The sequence below is a fragment of the Amborella trichopoda genome, chromosome 11 (assembly GCF_054954075.1).
Source record: "Amborella trichopoda isolate Santa Cruz 75 chromosome 11, AtrichopodaSantaCruz75HAP2 v2.0, whole genome shotgun sequence".
In the NCBI taxonomy this organism is placed as follows: domain Eukaryota; kingdom Viridiplantae; phylum Streptophyta; class Magnoliopsida; order Amborellales; family Amborellaceae; genus Amborella; species Amborella trichopoda.
Window position 1 is genome coordinate 1,625,533 of NC_142346.1, and position 27,303 is coordinate 1,652,835.

A 27,303-nucleotide genomic window follows, 5' to 3' on the forward strand; every position below is an offset into this window, starting at 1 on the left:
GCTTGAGCTTGGGTGGTTAGCACTTGATGTTTAGCAATACTTTATCTCAAGTTCGATTCCAACTATTGAGTGACCTAAAAAAACTATCACTACTGAACACTTAGGGCCACCTTGGATGTCTCAATAGCGATATCCTGATTATATCTTTGGTAACTCTTCCAACCAGCATGAATTCACTGCTTATAATAACCCACTGAAGGTGGTAAAAGATTTCTTTTTTTTTTTCTTAGCCAGAATCTTGCTATTGGTGGCACTGCTAGAGGTCTCATTCCAAGAGTTGCACCCCAAGAATAGTGACTCACCAAGCTGGCCATAACACATTTTTCGCAAGTCTATGGGAGTTTTACTGTTGTAGCCCAAAAAGGGCCATCCAAACAATGCCTTAATAATATTTTATTATGATTACTATATTCAGAATTCCATGAAATTCAAGTTTCATGTACAAGAGGAAATAAATTAATCTCTCTCTCTGTCAGTTGAGCTTATGAGTTTGGAGGAGCTTGGCATAGCTAAACATCACTTTCATGGTTGGGAACAACAGGGGGACCATCACAGGGGAATGCTCTGTTCATTGTGGGACCTGTATTCCTCTGAAAAATCTACAAAAACAATGCCTTAATAACATTTTATTATGATTCCTGCATTTAAGAATTCCACGAAATTCAAATTTCATGTAGAAGAGGAAATCAATGAATCTTTCTCCGTGTTAATTGAGCTTATGAGTTAAGAGGAGCACCGCATAGCTAAACATCACTCTAATGGCTGGGAAAAACAGGTGACCATCATATAGATAGGCTCTGTTTTTTCATTATGGTGCCTATAGTCTCCCATGGTCCTGATCATTCCCTCTCAAAAATCTACAAAACTAGTTGTATTAATGAGCCTTGTATAGAAGATTGCCTAAAATAGGGGGGAAAATTATTAGTGCACCAGATGTAATGATCTATGCAAGTGTTTGATGACTTAATTACTGACAAAATTGAGGTGATTTCTCGTGAAAAGTAGTAAAATGGTAAAAACTCAGGACCGATCGTATTTGTATTTCGTCTTTGTCAATGTTAAAAGAAGGACACGTGTGATCTAGCCGGCGTATATAATTATTTGTTTTTTTTTTTTTTTCAATTCTTTTTCTTCTTCACAATCTAGATCACTCACAAGACGTCCTTTTACAATATAATAACTTCAAAAAATAAAATAAAAGAATACAGTAGGATCTCAAGAACTTGAAGCCATTCAAAACCACTCTATTCAATAACAAAGAAAAGATACAATATATGTTTGGTACTAAAAGACATAATCAGTATAATATAGAAGAAACAAGAGGGGTGTCGAGATTACTTCAACCGAGCTTCTTACACCCCACACTGAGCCGCCACCTTCTGATAGCGCAACATCTAATGGCCAACCTGCAATCTCAAATGGAAAGCAAGTTTGGACAAGCCACATCAATGGAACATGAACCCTTTTGATCACAAAACTCAAACCCTAAGTGAATTCCCTTAGCAACCTAGTTTGAGAGAGAGATGTTTTTTTTTTTTACCACGACCTTATAGTCTAAAACCCTAATAAGAGATGAAAGATCATGAGAGATACCATGAGAGAGATGACAACTCTCAATAGCCTAAACCCCTTAGGATCTTTCTCAATGTGGGAGAGAGAGATATTAAAAATGAGAGTGTAGAGTACACCCCCTTTGAGCTTTTATGAGAGAGAGGGAAAACTTTTCTTAAGAGAGAGATATATTCTAAGTGGGACGTGCCTCTTTTGGTAAATTAAGAGAGAGATAGAAAGATAAGGTGTAGAGATTTTGAGTAAAGACAATACTTTTTTAGGAGAATTTGAACAAAATTAGTGTTTTTTAAGGTTTTTTTTGTCTTGCCGCTCATGTGACATTGAATATGCACTATTGATCTTGGGTGACTTATGGGGTGAGAGATATGAGCCGTCCATTTTATAGATGAGCCATCAACAGCATATGGAAAGTCCTAGAATTATTATCCCCCACTTGCTAATCTATTTTCCCATCAATTGATTCAAATAAAAAAATTAATATATGATAATATTATTCTTTCTTATTTTATGCTCAAGCCTTCTCACACATACTAAAAATATAATTCAAAATCTCTACAAGGCTTAAGCTTACCAAATACATCTTTTTTACCCCACAAGACAAGAGCTTGTGCTCTTTAGAAATGGCAAGTTACCTAGGTGGGGTGTTCCACTCTTTATGGCACATAATAGGCTCCACCTAATTTGCTATGGTGGGTCCAAAGGTCTTAATGGGCCTCCCATGAAATTATAATATTTTTATATTTTTAGAAATCATAAAATCATTATTTGAATATTTAAATTAATATAAAATCAATATCTTCATTTTTATAAATCCAAATTTGATAAATAAAATATCCAAAGATTTAAAAAAATTTAAATAAAATTTTTAAAAATCATTTATTATTAAAATAAACAAAATTAGATACTTTGAGCATGAACCACAATCCATATTAATTTTTTCAAATTGACCCAGCAGTTCTCATGACCCACAATCCACTGCAGGGGTTAATGATCGGCCCGCTAAAGTCAATCAATTGACTAGGTGACATAATCTCAGTATGTGGATTTCAAGTTCTCCCCTATAGACAAATCATGATATGCTAGATCATGATGTAATCATGACTCTATGTTGTATAGGGGTAATCTCTCACACTGTACACACTTCACTCTCAACGTTGGATTACTATCTCAGTACAACTATGTACATGCCATGTGATGATACAACGATGATGTTTTAGTCATATTGCTATAGACTAGACATCACATATAAAGGTCACATAGTCCTTCGACTCTCATCCGGGCATACTTCGACATCATTAAAGGCTAATTCACTAAAACCTCCTCAATTTTATCTCTATGACCAGCTACCTTGGGTTTTCTAACTCGGCTGGCCTAGTACGTCATGCCAAGTCCGAGTATTGACAAATTGTATTTGCCTAGTATGGTCCACAAGAGGATTACATTCCTAATGAGTTTATATTTCATTATATACAATGCTCATACATGCTCTCATAAGGCCTTTAAATGCCACATAAACCCAACAATTATAATCTTGTTATGTTCTGTTTGCAATCAATAAAATGATGCACACTTGTCAAAAAAGAGAAAAGAACAAATGTAAAAAAACAATTTACCAGTTTGACTTGAACTGAGTTATGTCAAAAACTTGTCAATTATATATATATATATATATATATATATATATGGAAAAAGATCATGTCAGCCCATGGGCTGACAACTACAGTGTCAGCCAACGGCCCAGATTGAATCTAGGCTTAATTCAATGGGCACGACCTCATTTTGTATTTGGTTTTTTATTTTTTATACAAATCCAAATTACTTGAAATTTTGCACTTCTATTATTAAAAAATATTAAAATCTAATAAAAATATTTAAAAACTAATTTAAAAAGTATAAATTGATTAAAATACTCTCAAAGCCTTTCATTGGGATTTTGATCAATTTATATTTTACAAATTATTTTTTTATATTTTTATTAGGAGCACCTTGATGAGTAGAATGTACGCCTAAATTTTCAAGTGATTTGGATTTATAGAAAAAAATAAAAATAAAAATACGACATAAAGTTGTGATCATCAAATCGACCCATATTAAATCTGAGCTACTGGCTGACACTATAGCAGTCAGCATGTAGGCTGACAACATCCATTTCTTATATATATATATATATATATATATATATATATATATATATATATATATATATATATATATATATATATATATATATATATATATATATATATATAAGTTTGAGTATATCTCATATTTTTCTAAAAGAGAACTCCCCAACTGGATGGGTTAAGTTGAGACTAGTTAATTCTCGTTTTGAAATAAGTTTGTATTCATTGGTTTATACACAACATGTAATATCTCTAATCTCCACGGTCGAGTGGATGGTGGAGATGTAAACCATGGGTGGGTCCCAAAATAAGCCATACTATCTTAATTAAATAATTCAAATTGAGCTAAAAACAATATTATAGGTCAATGTTAATTGTATTTATTATATTATAACTAATATATGATATTGTTGTCGACTCTTTATTAAATCAAATTATTTGAAATCTTTCAAAAAATAAAATTTATGTGTGTTTAAAAAGCTCAAAATAAGTAAAGCCCACCATGTGTTGAGACACTTGGAACAAAAGAAAGGGAAAACAAAATGTTGGGAGGCACATGTCCATTGTAAGACTTGAGTTACAACTGACAAATGGAAACAATCAAAAGGGGCAAATAAAGTATATGGAAGTACATATCCTTTTGTGAGGAACTGCATTGCACTTTAAAAATATACGTACCAAAGTGAAAAAGAAAGAATCCGAAGGTGTTCTTTAATAAGGGTTCATTTTATGTGACAATGATAATATATATATATATGGCAATTACGTGTAATGAGACAACTTATCTTTGGTACAAGTAGGTTACAATTACTAACACATATAGTTTACAACTTTTTGATATGGTAGGTGTCACAAAGTTTGAAAAAAAAAATTTAAAACTTTGAGCTTGGTCAATGAAATAGATACAATCACCTAATTTCACATTCAATAGTCAAAGATTAATTGTGACCACCTTATACCAGAAGTAAATGGTATTAGCATACACTTTTGTTTTTGGGTGTGTGAAATATCACAGTATTTTACCAATATCTTGGACACCTAACAGTTTTTTAGTTGCTAAAAGTTGTCTTTCTTTTTTATCTCTTCTTAATAGGCTCCTTTAAACTTTTTTAATGAACTTATTACAAAAGAATATAAAAATTAGATTGCATTCAATGGGAGATTTACTTTACATGCACAAAGGTCACAAACACCTTAAGTCGATCGGATTTGGGGTATGTCATTGTTCTGAACAAAATTATGAGATTTTTATGAACTTTGAATGGGATAATTAGTTCATCCCATCCACTCGATTTCACATTTGATAATTAGCGATGATTGTGAGCGGTCTATATCAAGGGTCACAGTCCCCTATATACTTCCCAATATAAACTTACCTAGAGAGGAAACAACAAATACAATGACTTGTGCATATAAGGAAGTTTGTAACATGTGCATGACCATGGGTCACAATTATTATGGGCGGTTGTTGTCAAATCTATTTAAAAGAGTGAGACCACTTGCACCGCTCTAATGGCGACATGGCCAAAAAATAGAAAGAAAAATTAGAAGAATAATGGAATCTTATATAAAATCGACAAGATCTGGCCAAAAACCACAATATAATTTTCCTAGCACCATTTTGGTTACCCTCTCCTAGACATGAAGTGAATAAATTTTAAGATTATTCAATAAATTGAGTTTTTCATTCTCAAGATTATATAATTTTTTGTATTCTTACTTTTTATTGAATAAGGCTGAGGTCCTAAACAATAAAAGTAAAGCGCATTTCAAATAGTGTCAAAAAATGTAGTTTTAATATTGACAATCTTTGTGATGGCCTGAAAATATATTTTTATATCTAATTATAAAATTTAAAGCTTCAAAAATAGTGTAAATTGAGCAAATCTATTAACACTTGAAAATCTTGAAAATTAACAGTCCAAAAATGTATTACAAGACGCATTATTTTCAAAACTTGAAATTTATTTTTATATGCCCATGAATCTTGAGGTCGAGATGATCAATTTGAGAATTTTTTAACATCAAAACAACCTCCTCTAATAAAATTTTTGAGGTGCCCCTTATTTTGATTGTTTAGAGCCTCACATTTATATAAACTCTTTCCATCTATTTTTTACATCATTTTCACTTTTTTGTCATTAAGGTTTTCATGCACCCAATAAGTACTTATTGGAATAACCATGATATTTTGAAGAAAACTCTGACGTATCTTCGTTATCGTTAGATACAGATACAAACGTTAAAAATATCAATTTCAAAAAATTATTATTTTTAATATAATACATTTTAATAAAAATAAAAAAGAAAGTACCTTAATTTTTTAATGTTCACACACAAATGTCGTTTCTTTAGTGCGTCAACCAGCACGCCGAAAATCATAGGCACGTAAGCCATGTCGTATCTCCAAACAAAGTGATTTAGTTGGTGGTTCTTTATATTGAGCCTCCAACCATCAAATAATAACGGACTATTGGGACATAAGAAAGGAAGGTTGAGCCAACTCGTTACGCTCAATTCCTAGGCATAAAGGCATGGCAAGAAAACATAACGACTGATGATGTCAATGGGAATTAATTGTCGCCTTTGTTGGTGATTGGGACCCACTTAAATGGACGGCCCACATAAATGCTGGACATCTGAGCTTCAGATCTCCATCGTTAGTTTAATCTTCAGAACAACCCCACCTGAATATGGAATTCTTATGAAGATTATAACAATCTGTTTTTTTTTTTTTTTCTTTTTTTTTAAAGATGTGCAAAAAGTTATTTACTTTGGATTAATGTGTAACATTGTCAATCGGATATTAAATATTTATGTGTGTTATTAACTACATTTGAAATTCAAAGAAATTTTTTTTGAACTTCCATCTTAAGCTATCCAATTTTTAATCCAACAATTAAGGGTATTTGTGACCTCCTTTGACATAAGTATGAGCCTCATTTAACTAAGGCTTGCATTGAGGGAGGGTCTGGCCAAAGCTGGCCTTGGTCGAGGCCGCCATAGGATTGGCCCTAGCCAGCCCTAACGGGCCTAATTTAAATAAATACTAAAAAGAAAAAAGAAAAGATGGGGCTGGGCCAAGCTAGATTGGAGCTGTCATAGCACTTGCTTGGAACCGATCCTCAAGCTACATTTTGTGGCCCAAGTCCTACTTTTTCACTGTCGGGCCAACGAGTCTAGGTCACCCACCCCATTTCGAGCCTTACTCTCATACTATATAATCCCTTTTTTTAATAAAAAAAAAAATTACAACAACTAAAACTTGCAAATTCAGTGACAATAGTCAAATTATAAAAACAAAATAGTATGATTAGGCCCATCAGATAAGGTAAAGAGACCTGGGTTATTGAAGATGAACGGCGAAAACATAACGATTTGTACTTTATCTGTCATTTACAAAAACTCAATCAAAAAATTTATTCGAAAACTGAAAGTGAGAAAGAATGACGCATGCTCCTCTTCTACATTTCCATTTGTATTGAAGACTCAGATCAAAAGCCGAGGGGAGAAACATTGAGCATTTACCCCTCCACTCTTGATACCATCCATAATAAAAGCAGGGATTTTTACAAAAAGACTATTTACCTTATGTATAAAGACATCATAATTATTTTTGTCTCTTGGATTTTAAAATGGGTGGTTGTAAGAGTGTCATTAACTAGACATATAGTTTCAAAAAATAATTCTTGGACTTTGTGACTCACTTCAAGCCATCCAATTTGATATCTAATGAGTGAGAATAGTTGGAACCACCTTGTACAAAAGGTAAATATTTTGGTGAGTATGACTATTAAAGGCATTATGAGTGATTGTAATAAATATTTTGATATAATGGAACATGAACTAAGTAAGGGTGTGGTCCCTCCTAGACTATACTAAGCAGATAACATTTGTTGATATCGAACTGAGCTTTACGAACTAAACCAGTCGGTTGGAAAAAAACTTATATTACCTGAGCATAGAAAACTATCTGATAAGAGTTTTAATAGCTCATCACTTGATGAGATCGGAGTATGCCCGGATGAATAAGATGATGGACTATGTGACCCTTGTGTGTGATGATGACCTTCAAAGATGAAGGCCAAAGTCTCATCTAAAAAACATCACATGGTATGAATATATGATAGTCATTTCAGGAAAGCGTACCACCTTTCAGGGTAAAGCTTATGCATATGCGAGAGATATCCCTATGCACAATAGGAGTTGTGGTCAAATTAGGTTTAGGTGACATTGGTACAACTTTAGGGGATAACCAGAAAACCACAAACTGAGATTACGACATCTTGGCTCATTAACCAGACTTTGGTGACCCACTAATGATCCCCTGCATGGACTGTAAGTTATAGAAAATACTGAGTTGGTTTGATAAAACAAATATGATCCGTAGTCCCCAGTTGAAGCTAGAGTGCCTCTGTGTTTTGTTGATTTAATTCCTACGCCATATAGATCATTTTCCTATCTAATGAATTTAATTATGCTTGTTTTATAATATATATGATTTTAAAATTATTATTTGAATTTTTTTAGATCTTTGGATATTTTATTTATCAAATTTGGATATATAAAATAAGAGATATTGATTTTACATTGATTTAAATATTCAAATAAATTATAAAATTATTATTTTTAGTTTTAAGAATATTTAAGATTGCATAAGAGCTCATTGTACATACGGGCCCACCATGGCCTAGATGGTGAGGCCCATTTGAGGTCCTCTCATGGGTGGCATGCCCCACCCATTTAGAAGCTTTCTATTTTTTGTAATAAGTGACTTTGGCTTGTAGGCCAAGTTGCAATGTGTTTTGGAAAGATATTGACTTGAAGAAGCTTTGAATGAATTTTTGAAATGCATAAGAAGACTTGTCCATTATTTTGGTATGCAAAATTTTATATTTGAAATTATTTTTATTTAATTTCTTTTGAAAGGAAAATGGTTTAGAAAAAATGGATAAAAGGTCTAGCACATTCTATAATGTTGATGACCCATCTATAGAATGGTGGGCTCAAACCTCTCACCCCGCAAGTCATCAAAGATCAATGGTTCATGTTCAATCTCACAAAAAGAGACAGGCCATGAAGAAACCTTAATCCTATTTTTGGCAATATAAATAAATGACCTATTGCCCATAAAATCTCTACACCAAAATCTCTATTATCTCTCTCTTGGTAGCAATAGGGGCATGCCCCAACCTTAGAAGTCTCTCTCTCTCTAGATCATACTAAGTGTACATCCCACCTAGATGGTGCTCTCTCTCTCTCACACACACACACACACACTCTCTCTCTCTCTCTCTCTCTTATCTTGCCTTGATGAATCTAGGGGTTGAGTTGGAGTAAGAACATGAGGGTTTGGACCTAAGTTTGTTTTCGCAATCAAGAGGAGATTATAGTTCCATTGAATGGCTTGGCCTAAACTTGTTTTCCCGGTTGAAATTGATGGTTGATCGCTAATTTTTTGCCATCAAATGGTGATGACTCGGTATGGGGTGTAATAAGCCTGGTTAACGTAATATCCAACAATTTTTTTTTTTTTTTACAGATTTAATTATATTATCTTTACATTCCCAAGCATAAGAAGTAATATGTATTTTCTTTGCTTAAAGAAAATTGTTTTAGTGGCATCCAGGTTTAAAGATATATATATATATATATATATATAAAATGAACTCACAACCTTAATGATCATAATACAAATAAACACATATCATAGAAATAATATTTAACTCATAATCGTAAACACATATCACATATCATAGACAAGTTACAAAACACAATTCATAGACACATATCATAGACAACCATAATGAAAAGAGAATAAAAGCACTTACATCTGACACTTGCAGAAGCTTGAAAAGAGTTTCCACTCTTCTGGATAGTAACTAGGTAGACAATCCCAATAACAGTCATACATACATACAATAATTAAACTATTACAGCACTCCAACTCTCAACACTCAAGTACTTTAAACTTATGGACCTCTCTTACTACTTTGAAGAACCTCTCGCAAAAACCTCTCCCCTTCTCAATGTACCGCTTCCCCTTTTATCGACTTCTTTCGGATTTCAAATTTTTCTTTCAAGTCCGAATAGTAGTCTGATGATAGTAGGATTTTATCGATGATGGATGTTGCTGGTGTCGGTGATAGATACCATGGGCCTCTGATTTGATTAAAAGTAAAAAGGGACAGATGCTGTCGGCATGAATAGGGCCTTTGATCTGACTAAAAGGTAAAAGTAAAAGGTGACAGATGCTGTCGGCACGAACAGGGCCTCTGATCTGACTAAAAGGTAAAAGTAAAAGGTGGCAGATACTGTCGGTCACAATTTTTGTCGGCAGCTTAGGACTCGTGTGCTTTTGAATTTGCAGTCGATCCGTCCTTTGTATTGTGATATTTCTGAAATTCATATTTTTTATTGTGATATTCCATATCTTCATTGTGATATTCCGAAATCCATAACTTCATTCTCTTGTTCATAGTTTTCCTCATTCTGAGTGGACATAGACATGGCTTCCTCTTGTTCATCGAATATTTGTAGTAATTTCTGTTTGAGCTCTTCTCTAGTGACATTAGGGTTTTGCTGACGCATTTTGTTTACATAATCCACCATATTAACTTCTGTTTCAAGGGTTGAATATGACACTTTTCTCAGAACTATCTTTTCAGGGCTTAGGGCTTCATTTTTGTAGACGTCCCACCACTTTATGTATATTTGTTTGCCTAGTTCTGGGATATATTCCCAATTATTTGTATAAGCGTCTGCTATGTGGTAGGACCATTTCATGATCCATGAAATTTGGTATAAAGCCATAAAATACATGTAGAGGTCTATTTTGGGATTATTATTATTATGATGATCTATGAACTTTCTTTGAGACGTTTGAATATTTGGTGGCAGTATTTCTGTTCCAGATCCCCATAATTGGAACCAGTGCTTGAACCAATTTGGGATTTCTCCTATTACTAATATTTTTATTTGTATAAACCACGTATGGGAATTCATATTATTTTGAAAAGCAAAGACCTCATGCCATGCTTTAATATATTCAAAATATTGAAAATATTTATTGTTGAAACCTTCCGCTTGCAATTTTTTTGGTTTCAAGGGGTCCATACCCCATTATTTGTATGAGATTATTTTACGTATTTGAAATTTGGAATATGCTATCATATTAATATTCTTTTAATAAAAATGGACTAAGGTAATTGATCCTGTTTCAAGCAGGATGGCTTCATACCATTCTCGGCTCTTATCTCCATTATTGGGATATAAATGGCTATTCAAGTATGTAGCAGCTATTTCATATGGGTCCTTGGTTTTATGATTACCTTCTATTATAGTAATAGTTATAAAAGAGGTTTCTATGAATCTGCTCTTTTCTCCAGTCGTATTTATAGCTATTGGTATAGGTTCGAGAGAAAACATTATTTTCTGAGCTTGTTTTTTGATTATTTGTTTTGGAGTTATTGGGGATGATGATGTTGCCAAGGTTTTACCTAGCACAGGAACTATTTCCATTTTTCCCTTTTTTGCTAAACTGCTCTTGTCCCCCTTACAAAAATTCATGGGTTAAGAAATCAAGAAGGTAATTAGTGGTGCCTTTGATATGTTCAATCTCAAATTCAAAGGAAGAGAGTATACCTTGCCATCAAGCGAAAATATGTTTTGAGACAAGATTTTTCACGTCTTTGTGGAGTATGTCTTTTGCAGCTTTGCAATCAGTGCGAATTAAGAAGTTTTGATTGAGTAAATCAACTTGAAATTTTGTAACACAGTGGACAATAGCCAAAAGTTCCTTTTTAACAGTGAAGTAATTTTGTTGGGTCGGATTCCAAGTTCGGGAAGTAAAACAAACCAGTTGTTCAGTATTTGCAATTTTTTGTTTTAATATTCTTCCCAACACTTTTTCTGAAGCATCACATTCAATAATTTTGAAAGCAGTAGCGTCTGAAAGTGTAAGGCAGGGTAACTCTTTAGCCTTTATTTTTATTTTTCGTACTGCTGAAGTGTGCACATCCGTCCATTCAGGAGGATTCTTTTTTAATATTTGAAATAAGGGTTTAGCATCAATAGCTAAATCTTTATAAAAATCAGCAATATAATTGAGACAATCAAGAAATCTCCGGAGATCAGTTTTGTCTTTAATTACATCTGGGAATATATCAGCAAAATTAATGGCTCTATCAATGGGGATTATTCTACCTTGGAAAATATTATAAAAATCTTATTTTTGTCTGACAAAGACTAATCTTTTTCGCAGAAACTACTAAACTAACCACTTTAATTGCTTTGACAAAGATATTTAGATGTTTAAAATGTTGTTCCAGATTTTCAGATAATACTAGGACATCATTAATATAAACAATCATGAATTTAGTATAGGGATTAAATATATCATTCATATTATTTTGAAATTCTAAAGGAGCATTCTTTAATCCAAAGGGCATAACATTCCATTCATATTGCCCAAAAGGAACATTAAAAGCAGTTTTATATCGATCCTATAGCTAGATTTTAAATCAAATTTAGAAAAAATACAAGCATTAACAAACCTATTCAACAGATCTCTTGTATTAGGAATGGGATACCTTATCCATTTTAGAGCTTTATTAAGTGGTTTATAATTAATAACCAATCGTCGAACTCCTCGATCTATTTCAGTAGCATTTTCTACATAGAATGTTGAACAGCTCCAAGGAGAAGAGCTTTTCCTAATAAGTTTTTTCTGAAGCAAATCAACAATTCCTTTTTTACAAATTTCCAAAAGTCTGGGATTCGTCTGAATTGGTCTAGCTTTAGTAGGAATTTTTTCTTCATGGAAATTATTTTCATAAGGTAGGCAAACAATATGTCTTTACATATTCCAAAAGGCATTTGGGAGTTCAGCACATATTTCTTTTTCAATATTCTTTTTGAGGTTTTCTATTATCTTTTTATTCTCATGAAGTAGGAGCTTGGTTTCTATTGTTTTATATTTTATTTCTTCTTTAAGGTAGTATAAGAACTTTTCTTTATTATTAAAAATCTTTTCTTTTATATTATTGATTTATCGAATTTTAGGTTTTTCGAAAAACTCAAATTTCACATTATGTCATTCTATTGGCTTCAATTCCAGTATTATCAATTTTTATTAGGTAAAGCATATTTAGAAATGGAGTTCCCAGAATTACCGATTGGCTTAATCCTTTTACCATAATAAAGGGGAACTCAAAACAGTTGCCATTATTTCAAACCGCCGCATTTGAAAGTTTATAGTTTATAATCATTTTACTGTCGTCTGTCGTGTTTAAGTCTTGTGTGGTTTTACTAAAATATTTAGTAGGGATCAGACCTTCATTTATACAATTCAAATATGCTCCTGAGTCTATTAGAGCAAGAGTTTGAAAACTATATTCTCTATGGACGATTATCTTTATCATGGTGAACCATTTTTTAGTAATTACTTTGTCAAGAAGACTAATATAATTACAAGATTGTATTAGAAGATTCTGGTTCATCATTGACTACCTTAGGGAGAAATTCTTCTGTCTTAGGGGGTAGAGGATTTTTATAATTATTTATAATATTATTAAATTCAATTTCATCATCTGTATTAACATGAATATCTTCTACAGGGTTAGAGGCTAACTCTATAATCTGTACTCTATTTTTCAGGTTTATTAGTTCATTACGAACTTCGTTAATTTCCTGTCTTAACTCAGAGATAGAAGGTTCCTTATGATTATTATTTTTATCTTCGAATTTTCTAAGGATTTTAGCAAAACTATAGTCTTCTTGAGTGCGAACTAAAGGAGGAGAGGGTTTTTTATTTCCTTTGGCTATATTTATATACTGGACTAAAGCTTCTCGCTTAGTCTCAGGATCAGTTATCTTATCGATTATATCTATAATTAGATTCTCCTCTTTGGTAAGAGCATTACAAAAGCAAGCGGTATCAAGATTATTATAGTCCGAATCTGAGCTGCTAAGGATTAAATCTTCATCTTCTATTTCTCCGGTTAGCAATTCTAATTCAGAATCAAAAGAACTTTTAGAAGACTCTTCCTCAATTTGTAGTATATTAAACAATTGTTCTTTAATGGTGTCATCTAATTGTAAGCATCTATTTTTCTCTTGATTCTGATCTTATTTTTATAATGTCCTACTTTACCATATAGTTGTAGCAAACAGGAATTCTTTTGCCTTTGGTTTTTTTAAAAAAGTTATTTCTGAGAAAAAAATTTCTAGAAAATTTTTCTTTGATAGAAGTTTTATTGGATCTTGTCTTATCGATATATTTTTTATTTTTCTATATTCTCTTATCAAAATCTTTAGAAGAAGGCAGAGTATTAAATCCAAACTGTTCACAAAAATCTCATACTCTTTTCTTACAGTCATTCTCTGTTTTTCAAGCTGTCTCTTTAGCTTTAGATCTATACAGAGAGCAAGGCCTTCTGCACAAATTTCGACTGACAATTCACCTAATGTATATAAAGAGTATGGGATTATTCCTCCATGTTTATTCTTTAATCGGGTCTTGACTTTTTCGGCAAAAAGATCGGGTAAACCAGAAATGAATTTTTCTTTCCTGTTATCAGATTTACTATCTTCTCTAGAAATGAGTCTAGAGAAAAACACATCTTTGTACCACTTAAAAACACATCTTTGTACCACTTATAATGGGATAGTATTGGGCATATGAGATTAGAAAGTAGGTCTTCTGATCTGGCATCGAGCAGTGCAGTACTCCCTACAAAGTGGAGAGTAATAGTATATATTAAAGTATTCACTGCATCACTTTCATTATTTATTATCTCTTGGCCAAACTCATTTTTAACTGCCCACTGCTTGGTGGTAGTAAGTATTTCATTTTTTGTATCTTCATCTATATGGAAATCCCACCATCCCCTTAGCCATCTCGTAAATCCACAAATGATGGCTTTAGCTATTTCTTAGTCTTCGTTTCCACTTATTTTACAAGCAGTCGCATACATGGTCATATGCTTCATTAGCTCAAGAATCTGACTCTCTGACATTCCATCAATATTCCAGTTTACAATTGATCTTCTCGAATAAGATACAGAACTTGTGATTAAATCTTCTTCAATAGTGAAGGTCTACAGGAGTAGGCCTAGGATAATACATTTGTGTTTGAGAAGTAGGTCTAAACTTTTTTCCATAATCTATCTTATTTATTTCAAGGCCTTCTGTCTTGAAAGCTTGTTCTATTTTATTAAGGTCGCTATTAGAAAAGGGTTCTCCTTGAAGGACCATAGCTCCTTGATCAGAACTAGTTTTAAAATTTTCTCCCTTTTCTTTTATAGTCAATTTTGCTAATTTTTTAATTAGCTCATTCACCAGTTCTTTATTATTATCTTTCTTCTTTATACCTTGAAGGCTAAACTGTTCATTATTGATGGTTGGATGGTTGGAGGAAGTTTGAACAGTAAAGCTTTCTTTCCTTCAGACTTATGATCCATCATCATTTCTTGAGGTTTATTTATCATATTTTCAATCCTGGTTGTCTGTCTTCCAATGGTTTGTAGACAGATATTAGTATAATTATTTTGCTCAATTATGTGTGGGATTGCACCTATTTTATGGGTATGATGATCATTGTCTTTTGGGGTAATTTTATAAGGTGTAGCCTTAGCCTCGGGTTTATCTTCTGACTTTCCTTTTATCTGAAGATTTCTCTCAGGGGGATGAATGGAGTTCAGTTCTTCCCCTTGCGTAGCATAAAAGGTTTGCCATTGAGTTTCCATAGTATTAAGAATTCTGGAATTTTGATCTCTTTTTCCCTTAGGATGTATCTTAGCCAATCGAAAAACTTTATATTCTTTTTATGTTTTAATATAGCTTTATTAAATTTTTTGTGCAGAGCATCTAATAATTTTTGGGGAAATTCTGCTAAATACCAATCTCGGATTCTATTATTTTCATCGAACAAGAAGTCCTGCTTTATCCATTCTTTATCTATTTTAAACCTTTCTTCTTTTGGAGGGTAAGGATATTAAAATCTAAGTTAGAAGGTGTTGGTTCTCTATATGGAGAACTTCGTTCAAATATTCTATAGACCAGTTGTTGGACTTGGCTATTTGTTTTGGTCAGCCCATCAACTATGGGTCTTCTATGACTTTGCTCATGGTTGGACTGTAAAATAGAGGAAGTAGAGTGTCGAGAACGCATTCTAGACGGTCCTTCAGAAATATTTATTCGAGTCCGTTTAGTTGGATTAAATTGTATTTCTACATTTCCATCCGGGTATTCTATTATTTGTTCCGGTTCTCTATTCATCGGGGTTCTAAATTGTTGGTTTTCACAGTGTAGAGACCATTTTTCAGGGAGTTTTATTTGCGACCAGGCCATAGACCTTAGCATAACAGTATTAGATTTTTCCATATTAGTGTGGACAAAAATGTTCATTACTTTATAACATATCCTATAGACTAAAGCAATATTTTGGGATCTTGTATCCATATCGAACCCTTGGGTTTTTATATTTAGGGTAAGAACCTTTAGAAAGTTAGGATATGTTTAGGCCATGGAATAATTGGGAAAGCAATTAAAGTATATAGGACCGTTGCACAGACTTGATTCTACTATTCCTAATAGAGAATAAAAAATTTGTTATGTCGTTCGTCTCTTAAACAAAGGAGAACAGAGTTATTTAAACCAATTCGAGTAAGAGGTTTTATATATGTATATATATATATATTCCCTACAAGATCATATTAGTCTTTCTTTCAAATGGTCTCTTTGTAGACAATTCCATTAAAGTATATGTAATTATTGTAATGTAGGTGTGGCAATGGACTCGGGACCCGAACTCCGAACTTAACCCGAGTCTGGGTATGGTTCCAAAAATTCGACCAACTTAGACTTGAACACTATTCGGGTCTAGGTCCATGCGTACCCAACCCAAATAGTGTTATTATTTAAATAATACTTAATATAATATTTAAATAAATATAATTATATATTTTTAGTTATAATATAACTACATTTTTTAGTTTTGATATTTAAATATTACATGTATATATTTAACATAATATTTAAATTTTATATACTTTTTATTTTTGGGTCGAGTCCAATCGGGTACGATAGGGTTTAGGTCTGGCACCCAAACCCTACCCAACCCGTTGCCACTACTCGTATTGAAATGTGGTTACACTGAATTTGTTGTAATTGTTTAATTTAAATACGGAAAACATTTATATAAGGTTGCAACCTTAAAATGTAGAATTAAAAAATCCATTGGAAAAAGGTTATTTTAATGTTAAAAGCCCTTTAATTGATCATCTGGACATTGAGACGTATGAATATAAAATAATAATAAAAAATTACGTCCCAGATATAGTGCGTCTTGCAATAAATTATGACCACCCATTTTTAAGACTTTCATAAGTTTATAGATATACTTGGTTTTAACCATTTTTGGAGTTTAAAATTTTATGGTTAGATCATATTCATTTTGATACTTTGGATCCATAGTCCAAGAAAATGGAGAGATTGAAGAAGATCTCACACACAAAATTAGAACTGGGTGGGCGAAGTGGAGATATGCAACTGGAAATGTATGTAATCACCGTATACTAACTAAAGCTAAATGACAAGTTCTATAGGACAGTTGTGAGACCAGCTTTGCTCTATGAGACGAAATGTTGGATGAATAAAAAACAATATACCCATAGAATGAATGTAGCTGAGATGAAGATATTGAGATAGATGAGTAGCAAGACAAGAAGGGATAGAATATGAAATGAATCCATTCGAAATATTTTTAGTATGGCACCAATAAACAATAAGATGAGTTGGAGTAGACTTAGGTAGGGTGGTTATGTGTGGTGCCAACTCAATACAACTCCTGTTAGGATGTGCGAGTTATTTCAAGTGGAAAGATTACAAATGGCAAGGGATATGCCTAAAAAGGCGTTGCTGGAAGTAATCCGAAAAGACATGGGGATTTATGGTCTCACTGAGGATATGACTTTTAACAGAGCAGAATGGAGAACTAGAGTTCGCGTAGCCAATCCCAATTAATTGGGAAAAGGCTATGATGATGATGATGATGATGATGATGATATGAAGATAAATTTTGAGATAATCCTAAAAATGTTTAATACTAAAATTATATGTTATGATAAAATTTGGAGCTTCGCCTTAATTGAATTGTTGAAAGTTGCAACCTTATAGAAACCACACCCTTAAAATAATAAAAATAAGAATATGCAATGAGACTATTTAATTTTGATATGAAGATGTCACAATTACTTACAACCATCCAACGTGAAATCTGATAGCTTCGGTATATCACAAAATTTGAGAAAATTTCTTTTGAAGTTTGTGCTAGATCAATAGAATAAATGAAGTCATCTAGTTTCACATCCAATAATCAAGATTAATTGTGACCATCTTATACTAAAGATAAATAATCTTATTGTATACTTTTACATAAAAGTATGGGTGATTCTTCTAAAGAAAAAACTCTTAATACCATCAACATTGAAATTTCCATCCTAAGGAAGGACAATTAATCCGCCCACCTGTGGACATGAACAGTATATGTCCTCCCCTGATTTGGAGGCCATAGGGACAATTGTTTCACCTATACTTTCGATGCCAGCAAACAAAACCGTCTAATGATTCAAAAAAAAAAAAAAATTTTGAAACTAGTTTTTAGAAAAGAAAAAATGCAATGAATATGGCCAATACATATTAGGAAATAAGAAATAGTATAAGATCGAGGCCTTAGGGGCTTTTCCTTCTATTTAACCTAAATTTATAAGATTGTCTCATTGTCATCAAATGAATAATTTAAATAGAATAAAAATATTTGTCAAAATCCCTATTAGAATTAACATTATGTTTTCAAGCTTAATCCGTTTTATTTATCATCATTTTAGCCTTTTTTTAATTAATTGAGATCAACTAGAATAAACCGTTTTATTATATTGGTTAAAATGTGTATATTACGAACTTAGGATCCATTTAATGTTAGGTATGATATGGCCTGTAGAGCATGTGGACACTTGATGGGTGCACAAGCACGTTTTAACGATTCAAATTGAACGTATCCTCATCCAAGGGCTGCAAAATAATTTTTTTTTATTTAAAAATTATATTCATCCAAAATTTGCGATGTACATTAATTTATATAAAAGAGAAACAAATAAATAAAAAATTTCAAACAAAAAATATTAACCAAAACACACTTACTGGTATTTTATTATTTTTATTCAAAATATATTATTATAATTTTTTTTTGTTCTCCTCATAAAAGTTAATTTACACCATACATTTCATATCAATATAATTTTCAAATAAGAAAAAAAAAAAAAAAAAATTGGGTGTTGGATGTGGCCTTATTTAATCGGAACTGCATCCACATGCTGTGTACACGTTACTTTCTATTTATGTTATGGAACGAGGCTTGGTTTTCTTTCCAAATCTAACGTAAATAGCAATGATTTTAAAAATAAATTGGTGATCCGGATTGGGCACTTCAAAAACCAGTTCGGTACTGTGTAGAAAAAATAGTGAACTGGTAAAAAATATGCCTGGTGTTTTCTAAATAACTGGTAAATAGAGGGACAAAAAAGTATTTCAACAATGGTGTACACCTATCCTCCAACGTTTCATATTAGAAGAGAAATAATAACAGACATATCAGATTTTAATGCAATATCTTAGTTTAAATATTTTTTTATGGATTTGGTTGATATGAAATTTTGAAGGTATGTGTGCACGCACCTCAAAAATATAAAATAAATAATTTAAATTGAATTGACAAAAATATCCCTGAATCTTTCAAGTGTGTTTTGGTTAATTTTTTTGTGCAACCTTTATGTTTTTATATTTTCTTTAGGTATTTTGTATGCCCAAAATTTCAATCTAACATTATATTTGTTAAAAAATTAAAATGAAAAAACCATATTCAATCACGACTATTTATTTTATTATCTTGTAATCTAGACTATTGGGAGGTGCTTGTGCATCATTCAAGTATCCACATACACTTCTTTTTTGAGAATTTCTATTACGACATGAGCGCTTTGCAAATAAGACGTGATCCTGCCGTCGATTACTGTATAAATAATTTGGAAACCATTGAATTACATCGTGTATCTACTCTTAGAACAAATTTGTACAATTAACGGGAAATGGGCTGGGGTCGCGGTGGTAGTACCCCACACCTTAGTCACCGCATTGTGGTTTCCATTTCCAGTACTAATACCGCCCTAGTAACACTGACTTCCCCACTGAATTGCTCAAAGAAAACAAAACAAAAAAGCCTAAACAAATTTTTTTGGGAACAATGGCTCTAGGAAGCATTTCATTTTTTGAAAAGGAAAAGATTATAAATATACAAACCCCAGCAACTCCAAAAGTAAAGGCAGGAAAATGAATGTCCATGGAATTGAAACAAAAAAGAAGCGAAATCGATTATCATTTTCCTCCTAAGATTATATTGTTTGCTCTTTAGATAAAGGATATTTTTTATATGGGATGGTATACAATGAGATCATTTACTTTTGAGACAAGGTAGACACAATTACTTACAATCATCCGATGTGAAATTTGATAGCTTAGATGTGTTACAAGTTCGAGGAAATTTCTTTTGGAGTTTGAGCTTGGTCAATGAAATAATTGCAACCACCCAATTTCACATCCAATGGTCAAGATTAACGCAACCACATTGTACAAAAAGTAAACGGTCTCATTTTATACTTTCCCTTTTTATATTTGTATTTAATTTTTATGCTAATACTATTTTTGTTTCTATATGTGATTAATTTATTGAATTTTTGTTATGAGATTGTCTACTATGAGACCATTTACCGTTGTTACAAGGATGTCACAATCACTTCTAACCATTAGATATCAAATTGGATGACTTGATATGAATCATGAAATTTGAAAAAAAATAATTTAAACTTTGGGTCTAATCATGACACTCAACCATCTGATTAAAAATCTTACTACCAAAAGTGATTGTGACCTCCTTATGCTAAAACTCCTTATGCTAAAAGTAAATACTCTCTTTTGTATAATTTTCCTTTTGTTATTTAGTTTATCTTATTTAATTTTGTTAATTGTATTATGACAATTTTTATTCTTTCTGACATACCTAATTTGTTAACCGGATATAAGAAAATGCACATATATGAATACACATATGCATACTTTCATACTTACATAACGTGGAACGTAACATATATAGTTATATAAGTGCTTGCTTACTTATTATATATGCAAACATGCATACACACATGCATATTTATTATTTAAACAACAAAAATAGAAGACGAATAAGACTCTTATATAAAATTGAAATATTGAATTGAATTATTTTATTTGGATATTCTATTCAATTTATCTATTCAACTTATAATATCTAACAGTTGAATATTAGAATATTTAAAAGAACAAAATACTAATAATTAGAATAATAGAATTAGAATAGAGAAATATTCAGGGTTTAAAGGTATATAAAATAAAAGAATTAAAATACTCAATTATCAATTTAAGAAATAGAAAAGGTCTATTAAGTGATAGAGTATTTATTAATACTATAAATATATATATATATATATATATATATATATATTACAAATAATATATTATATATTATTATATTAAATATATAATATAAATAATAATATTCATGGAATTTCTAATTTAATAATGCTTCTATTTGTTATTTGGGAAATTTATTAAAAACTGCACAAATGAACATTTTAACATCTCACCATTTCTTTTGATTTAGTTTCAACAAGCAGGAAAATAGCACATAGTCATGAGTTGGAATAGTTGATATTTTTGTGTGTATTGATAAAGGATGCAATTTCTATAAGGCCAAGACCTTATGAAAAAAAAACAAAAAGAAAGTAAAGCATAAAATCTCGTCACCAAAACAATTTGGGCATGGGAAATTTCCATTATCGCTCTAAAATCAATGTCCAACACCGATTTTGAAATTTGTGGCTCAAAAAATGATACAGATCTTGCTTATCTATGAACATTTGAAAACGGATGATCTAGATCATAGAATAAAAAAATGGCTCACCTAACACTTAGTCCGCCCAAGGAGGGCTGGGTACATTGTCTAAGACTAGGCAGCCCTTCTGGGTGCTAAGTCCATAAGCGTTCGCCTAGTGCTTAGCGTTGCGTGAGCGCCTAGGGACCCTGCTCAAGGCGTGTACCCAACACATAGCCCTAGGCGAGTGCCCAAGGATTGTGCCCGCTCAAGGGGAAAAATGCCGCTTATGGAGGGGCATTATCGTAGTTTTTTCCCTAAATAAAGGGGAAAAGAGGGCAGGGCAGGGCAGGGCAGGGGGGGGGGGGGGGTGTTGGAGTGTTTAGATTTTTATGTGACCTGACTCCTTTTTTATCCACTTTAGAGTTATAAAAATAAGAAAAATGCATATTTTTGCATTTCTATCAGATGGATCGATTAATTCTTTCCTCTCTTTTCATTGCTACCGCTTATATATGTGAACTATCGAATATGGACTATGGATTGGGATGGTAATTATGATAATGGTTATGGACTGTGGAAAATGTGTTATTCTAGGAATGAATTTGTATGTCAGATTATATTTTCTTGTTTTTTTTAATTTGTTATTAATTAATTATCTAAATCTCAAATACTTTGGTTGGTCTTTAGAGTTTGGATTGAACATAAAAAATGTATTAAAATGCCTCAATATAAATGTTTTATATACAATTTGGACGGTTTAGAAAACTGGTCTTGATAATGTCTTACAATATACACTATTTTTAAGACTTGAAATCATATTTTTTCACAACCATAATGTTCAAGGTCGAAACGATAGATTTGAAAGTTTTCTGATGTCGGAACTGCAATTGTCCCTAAGTTTTGAAATGAGGCTTTACTTTTCTCATGAACCTAAGGTTTAATATAGCCTTTTCCATTGATAAATGAGTTAAATGTTAAGTACTTAATACTTGAGAGGTGTTTTGGTCAATTTTCTTTTTATTTTAATTGAGATTCCCATTTAAGGATAGAAGTTTTACGAAAATTGAAGAAAGAGAATCCTAAAGAGAAATTTAGAATGTGCATCTTTATATTTTCTCCTTTAGTAATATAGATACAAAAAAAGTATACAATGAGATTAATTACCATTATACAAAGGGTCCACAATCACCCTCAGCCATTGAATGTGAAATTGGCCAGGAGGTATGTCATTGAATAGGCTCAAAATCCCAATAAAAATCTTTTGTTTTTTTACTCTATGACACACTCCAATTTACCAAGTTTTACATCAATCGTTAAGGATAATCTTTGTACCAAAGGTAAATAATCTTAAATAAGCTCATGTATATATTTATACATGTATTTTAAGTTGATTTTTTTAACAATATAACATCACTAGCTGCATAATCCCCATAATTTCATCAGGCTACTATTTTTATTGGAACAAAACCCTAACCACTGTCACTCTAACCACTATGTTAAAAGATTTATGTAAACAATGAATTAGTTTGGAACAAGTAATTGACGAGCTTTTTATACAACACCACTCATATACGATCTTGATCAGACAGTATAGAATGAACTACAAGTGCAATATATTAATTATGGAAAATGGTTTGATAGGGCTGCAGCCCTATCAAAATAAATAAAGCCTCACCTCATAACTCATCGAAAATTGAGATTCAAGCATTGGAAAATCTTAACATCGATTATCTCAACTTGAATATTACGGTTGTGAAAAAAAAAAAAAAGGATTACAACCTCTAAAAATAATGTATATTGTAACAAATTATCTAGACCGCCCATTTCAACCTAAAAATACGTGTTCATAGATTCTCAAGATCTGTATCATTTTTTGAGTTTCAAATTTCATTATCGGTGTTAGAAATTAATTTTAAAGCCATCATGGAGATTTCCATTGCTGAAATTGCTTTCTAGACAAGCATTTTAGATGAGGCATTATTTTCTATTCATAAAGCTTAGGCCTTATAGAAACTTCATCCTATTATTATAGCCTCACAATATGATTGGCGCATGCTTGTAACATTGTACCCAACTCACTTATAGCTATCTGATCAAATATCTGATGGCTATGGATCTTTCCAAACACAAATTATTTGTTTGCAAAGATATAAAACAAGGTTTCATCCATGATCGCAGTGTTGAAAACCAATCAACATGAGTGATTTTACCAGCGAATTTTGCTTTTTCTTGTTAGGGAAGTGGATTCACAGATTAAAGGATATTCTGGGTATGAACATTACTTATTCCACTTGGGCATTAATGATCAAATTTCAATTTTATTTATTAATAGAAACAGCATATTAAGACTACAAGAAACAAATTATTGAGTGGTGACATGGGCTTCATAGATCTATGAATATTACTTATTTCACAAGGAATAGTGATCAAATTTCAAATTTATTTATTAGTAGAAATGGCATGTTAAGGCTACAACAAATAAAATATTAAAATTTATTTAAGATTTGGATAAAACAAAAAAAAAAAAAATAGAAGGAAGAGGGGCACTATCCATTTTATTTGGATGAAATCCATTTTATTTGGATGACGTAGATTTAACACTATCTTAAAAGATGTATCATTTTTTTTTTATGCTATCTTAAAAGAATGTCACTTTTTCTCATTATCTTAAAATACCTATCGACTTTACACTATCTAAATGCACCCTTTACACTATCTGAAAGTCCCTACTTCGTCAAGTATGATTGCTACATTATATTAAATGCACCCTTTTACACCAACATAAATTTTTCAATAGGACAACTTTAGTTTATACGAATTATCAAAAAAGGGTTGAAACCCCTCAATATCTTAAAGGGGTAAATATATTTGAAATTATATTTAGAGGTATGCTTTTAAATTGTTTATCTCAATGAGGTACTTCCTAAGGCAAATTATTTCAAAATTATCAAATTGCCCCAGTTTGATGTTGAAAACTTAAAACAATTCTAGATAGTTTGGTAATTTTACCCTTAAAGAGGTACTTATATCATTGGGTCAAGGCCTTTTTTGGGGTAAAATTGCCATAGTACTCGGCTTCCCACATTGTTAAGTTAACATGATATACCTCCAAAAAAATTTCAAAATTATTCAGAATATTCTTATATATGTGTCCACCAGGGGTGGCAATGAGCCGAGCCACCGCACCCAGTAGCATCTGCTCAGCGCCTCACCCAACCCAATCAGCTCAGCTAAGATCAACATAAGCCCCAACCACATGGTACTTGGTGCAAAGGACTCGTCCCTCACTTTTGGTTCTTTTAAAAAACAATGGGATTGCATGCAAAGAGACTATTTAATTTATATATATATATATATATATATAGAGGTCGCAGACATTTTTGTCCTCTAAATCTTAAAATGTACAGTAATAAAAGTGTCATTAATTAAACATAAAGTTCGAAAGAGAGAATTTTTTGAATTTCGTAACTCACCCAAAATCATCCAATTTAATATCTAAACAACGACGAGTGTCATTGAAAAGCTAAAAAATTTAAACCTAAGTCATGCAATTTAAGATGTAAAAATGATTTTGACCTCCCACGTACAAAAAAAAAAAAAAAAAAAAAAAAAAAAAAAAAAAAAAAAAAAAAAAAAAAAAAAAAAAAAAAAAAAAAGAAGGCCTCTTTGTAGACAGTATAATCCAAGTCTCTCTCTCAACTCACTTTATAGACTAATTTACCCAGATTTGGTTGTCCTAACCCACTACCTTGATAGGGTGTGAGAGAGCGGGCCCCCAACCCCCTATCTTTGTAGAGATAGCGGTGGCAATCAAGTCGGGTGGTTGGTGGGTCGACCCCCACCGTGGTAGGGTCTATATTTTGGACCTAGAGGTTCCGGTCCAAATGTTTGGACCCAATCTTAGGTTGGGTTTGGGTTTGGGTTTGGGTTTGGGTTTGGGTGCAGGTGCGGTATGGAGTATTGAGCCTATTGGGTCGGGTCAGCTCGACCCAATATAAAATTATATAACAAATATATTGTATACTTTTTAGCTTTTTAAATTTCTAGACCCATGTTCGGATTGGGTCCGGCCTGGTCACTTGGACTTGACCCAGGTCTGAATCAATGTAAAACTTGAACTGGACTACCGGTGGCAAGGGGCTGAACCCAGACCCGGACCTGATTAGACCTAAGTAGTGTTGGGGTCCAATTTTTTAACCCATGCCTAGACACATCGGATCTAGCCCTCAGGTCCCTGGTCGGATCTGGGACCATTGCCACCCCTAGCCGAGATCCAAACTCGGACCCCACGAGCCACCCCTCCCGCAGGGAGAGAGGAGAAAGCGTTGATATATACAAAAGTCACAAGCAACCATTCATTTTGGATTCAAACAAGGTGGAAAGGACGAGAGAGAGAGAGTATGCTCAAAAGAGAGAGAAAATATCACAATTGAGAAATCGTACCGCAAAAAATGCAAAACACCACAACAAACAGAGCATCAACTGGTTTCACAGCTGCTCCTCCAGAGAGGACGCTCTGCTCTGTAAACACCCACAATCCATAAACCAAAAATTAGAAACCATGAAGAGGAATCCAGAAACCAAAAATTATAAGAATGGAGAGATAGAGATTTGGGGACTTACTGCACTGAGAAGGATAGCACAAGCATCTGAGCCCAATTCCACAGTTACCATTTGGCTTTCTGCACTCATCGCAGAGCCTTGGAATGTGGTCAGGTATAGAGACAAGCTTTGTGTTGTTTGAATGAGAGGGATTTGCGTTTTCTTGTTTCTGGTTTGTGGGGATCTGGTCTTTGGAGTTGAGGGAGGTGGGACTAATGAAATTGGTTGGCTTTGAAGATGATGATGAGAGAGACGAAGTGAAGATGGTGAGGAGGAGGAGAGACAACGTGAACTGGGTTTTCGACATTTGGTGAGAAGAAGAAGGTAAGGGTTGTAGAGAGAGATGGGATTTGAGTTAGATCTCTCTCTCTCTAGATCTTTAGAGAGAGATGGGAATGAACTTGGTGCCCTCTGTGTGACAAGCAAATGAGGGAAATGTAAAAAGATTGAATTAACATGGATTCTCTCTCTCCTGATGGTTCTTTTCTGTTCTTATCCATCTTCTCAACGACTTTACTTTTGTGTTGGACCCCAGGGAATTTTCACTTTTTCTTATCGAATCATCATTCCTGCGTTAAAAAAGTATGACTATTTTGCCTTGAGCAGCTATCTTTTTATCGGGAATTCATTATTGTACATATTCTCACTTGCTTTTTATTTTTTTATTTTTTTGTTTTTATGTTTTATTTTTATTTGATTATTGAGGGACAAACTTTCCATACTATTTTTTTTTTTTATCACATAAATTCTATCCTCTCCCTTAACCAACCATCCATTCTGAATGGGGGTTAAGATTGTTCTAATCACAATGTCACATCTTTACACTATTTTATTTTAAATTTTTTTATAAATTATTATTTTGGACATCCATTCCTCTATTAAACTCGCACTTATAAAAAATATTTTCAATAAAATAAAATGACCAAAATATCTTTGAAAGTTTTAAGGGGTATTTTGGTCATTATATTTTATCAAATAAATATTTTTAATATTTTTTATAGGTGTGCCCCAATGAGAAGATGGCACGTACTAAATTTCATA

At 32.5% G+C, this 27,303-nt stretch overlaps 1 protein-coding gene across 6 annotated transcripts; it reads right to left on the reverse strand.

Moving 5' to 3' along the window:
- Nucleotides 1–378: 378 nt before the first annotated feature.
- LOC18441396 (uncharacterized) lies at nucleotides 379–26,858 on the reverse strand. Of its 6 annotated transcripts, XR_002282143.2 has the most exons (5): nucleotides 26,284–26,778; nucleotides 26,104–26,181; nucleotides 9,527–10,093; nucleotides 1,339–1,406; nucleotides 379–599 (listed from the first exon to the last, which is right to left on the reverse strand). XR_002282143.2 is itself a non-coding variant. In XM_020671673.2 (4 exons), the coding sequence occupies exons 1-4, from the start codon at nucleotides 26,567–26,569 to the stop codon at nucleotides 510–512; spliced, it is 522 nt and encodes a 173-aa protein (XP_020527332.1). In that variant the 5' UTR covers nucleotides 26,570–26,784; the 3' UTR covers nucleotides 379–509. The 6 variants fall into 6 exon arrangements, 3 of the variants coding, with proteins under 3 accessions (XP_020527332.1, XP_088708061.1, XP_006851627.2); XM_020671673.2 differs by lacking the exon at nucleotides 9,527–10,093 and having other exon boundaries at nucleotides 26,284–26,784; XR_016044421.1 differs by lacking the exon at nucleotides 1,339–1,406 and having other exon boundaries at nucleotides 379–590; nucleotides 9,527–26,181; nucleotides 26,284–26,858.
- Nucleotides 26,859–27,303: the final 445 nt, after the last annotated feature.

Bases quoted from the DNA above. Each gene is read 5' to 3' on its own strand.
- LOC18441396 (XM_020671673.2), bottom strand. From the start codon at position 26,569: ATGTCGAAAACCCAGTTCACGTTGTCTCTCCTCCTCCTCACCATCTTC. The intron at 26,182-26,283 runs GTAAGTCCCCAA...GGGTGTTTACAG, and splicing joins GTGCTATCCTTCTCAGTGCA to AGCAGAGCGTCCTCTCTGGA. The intron at 600-1,338 runs GTAATCTCGACA...TTGTTTTTGTAG, and splicing joins GTGTAAGAAGCTCGGTTGAA to ATTTTTCAGAGGAATACAGG.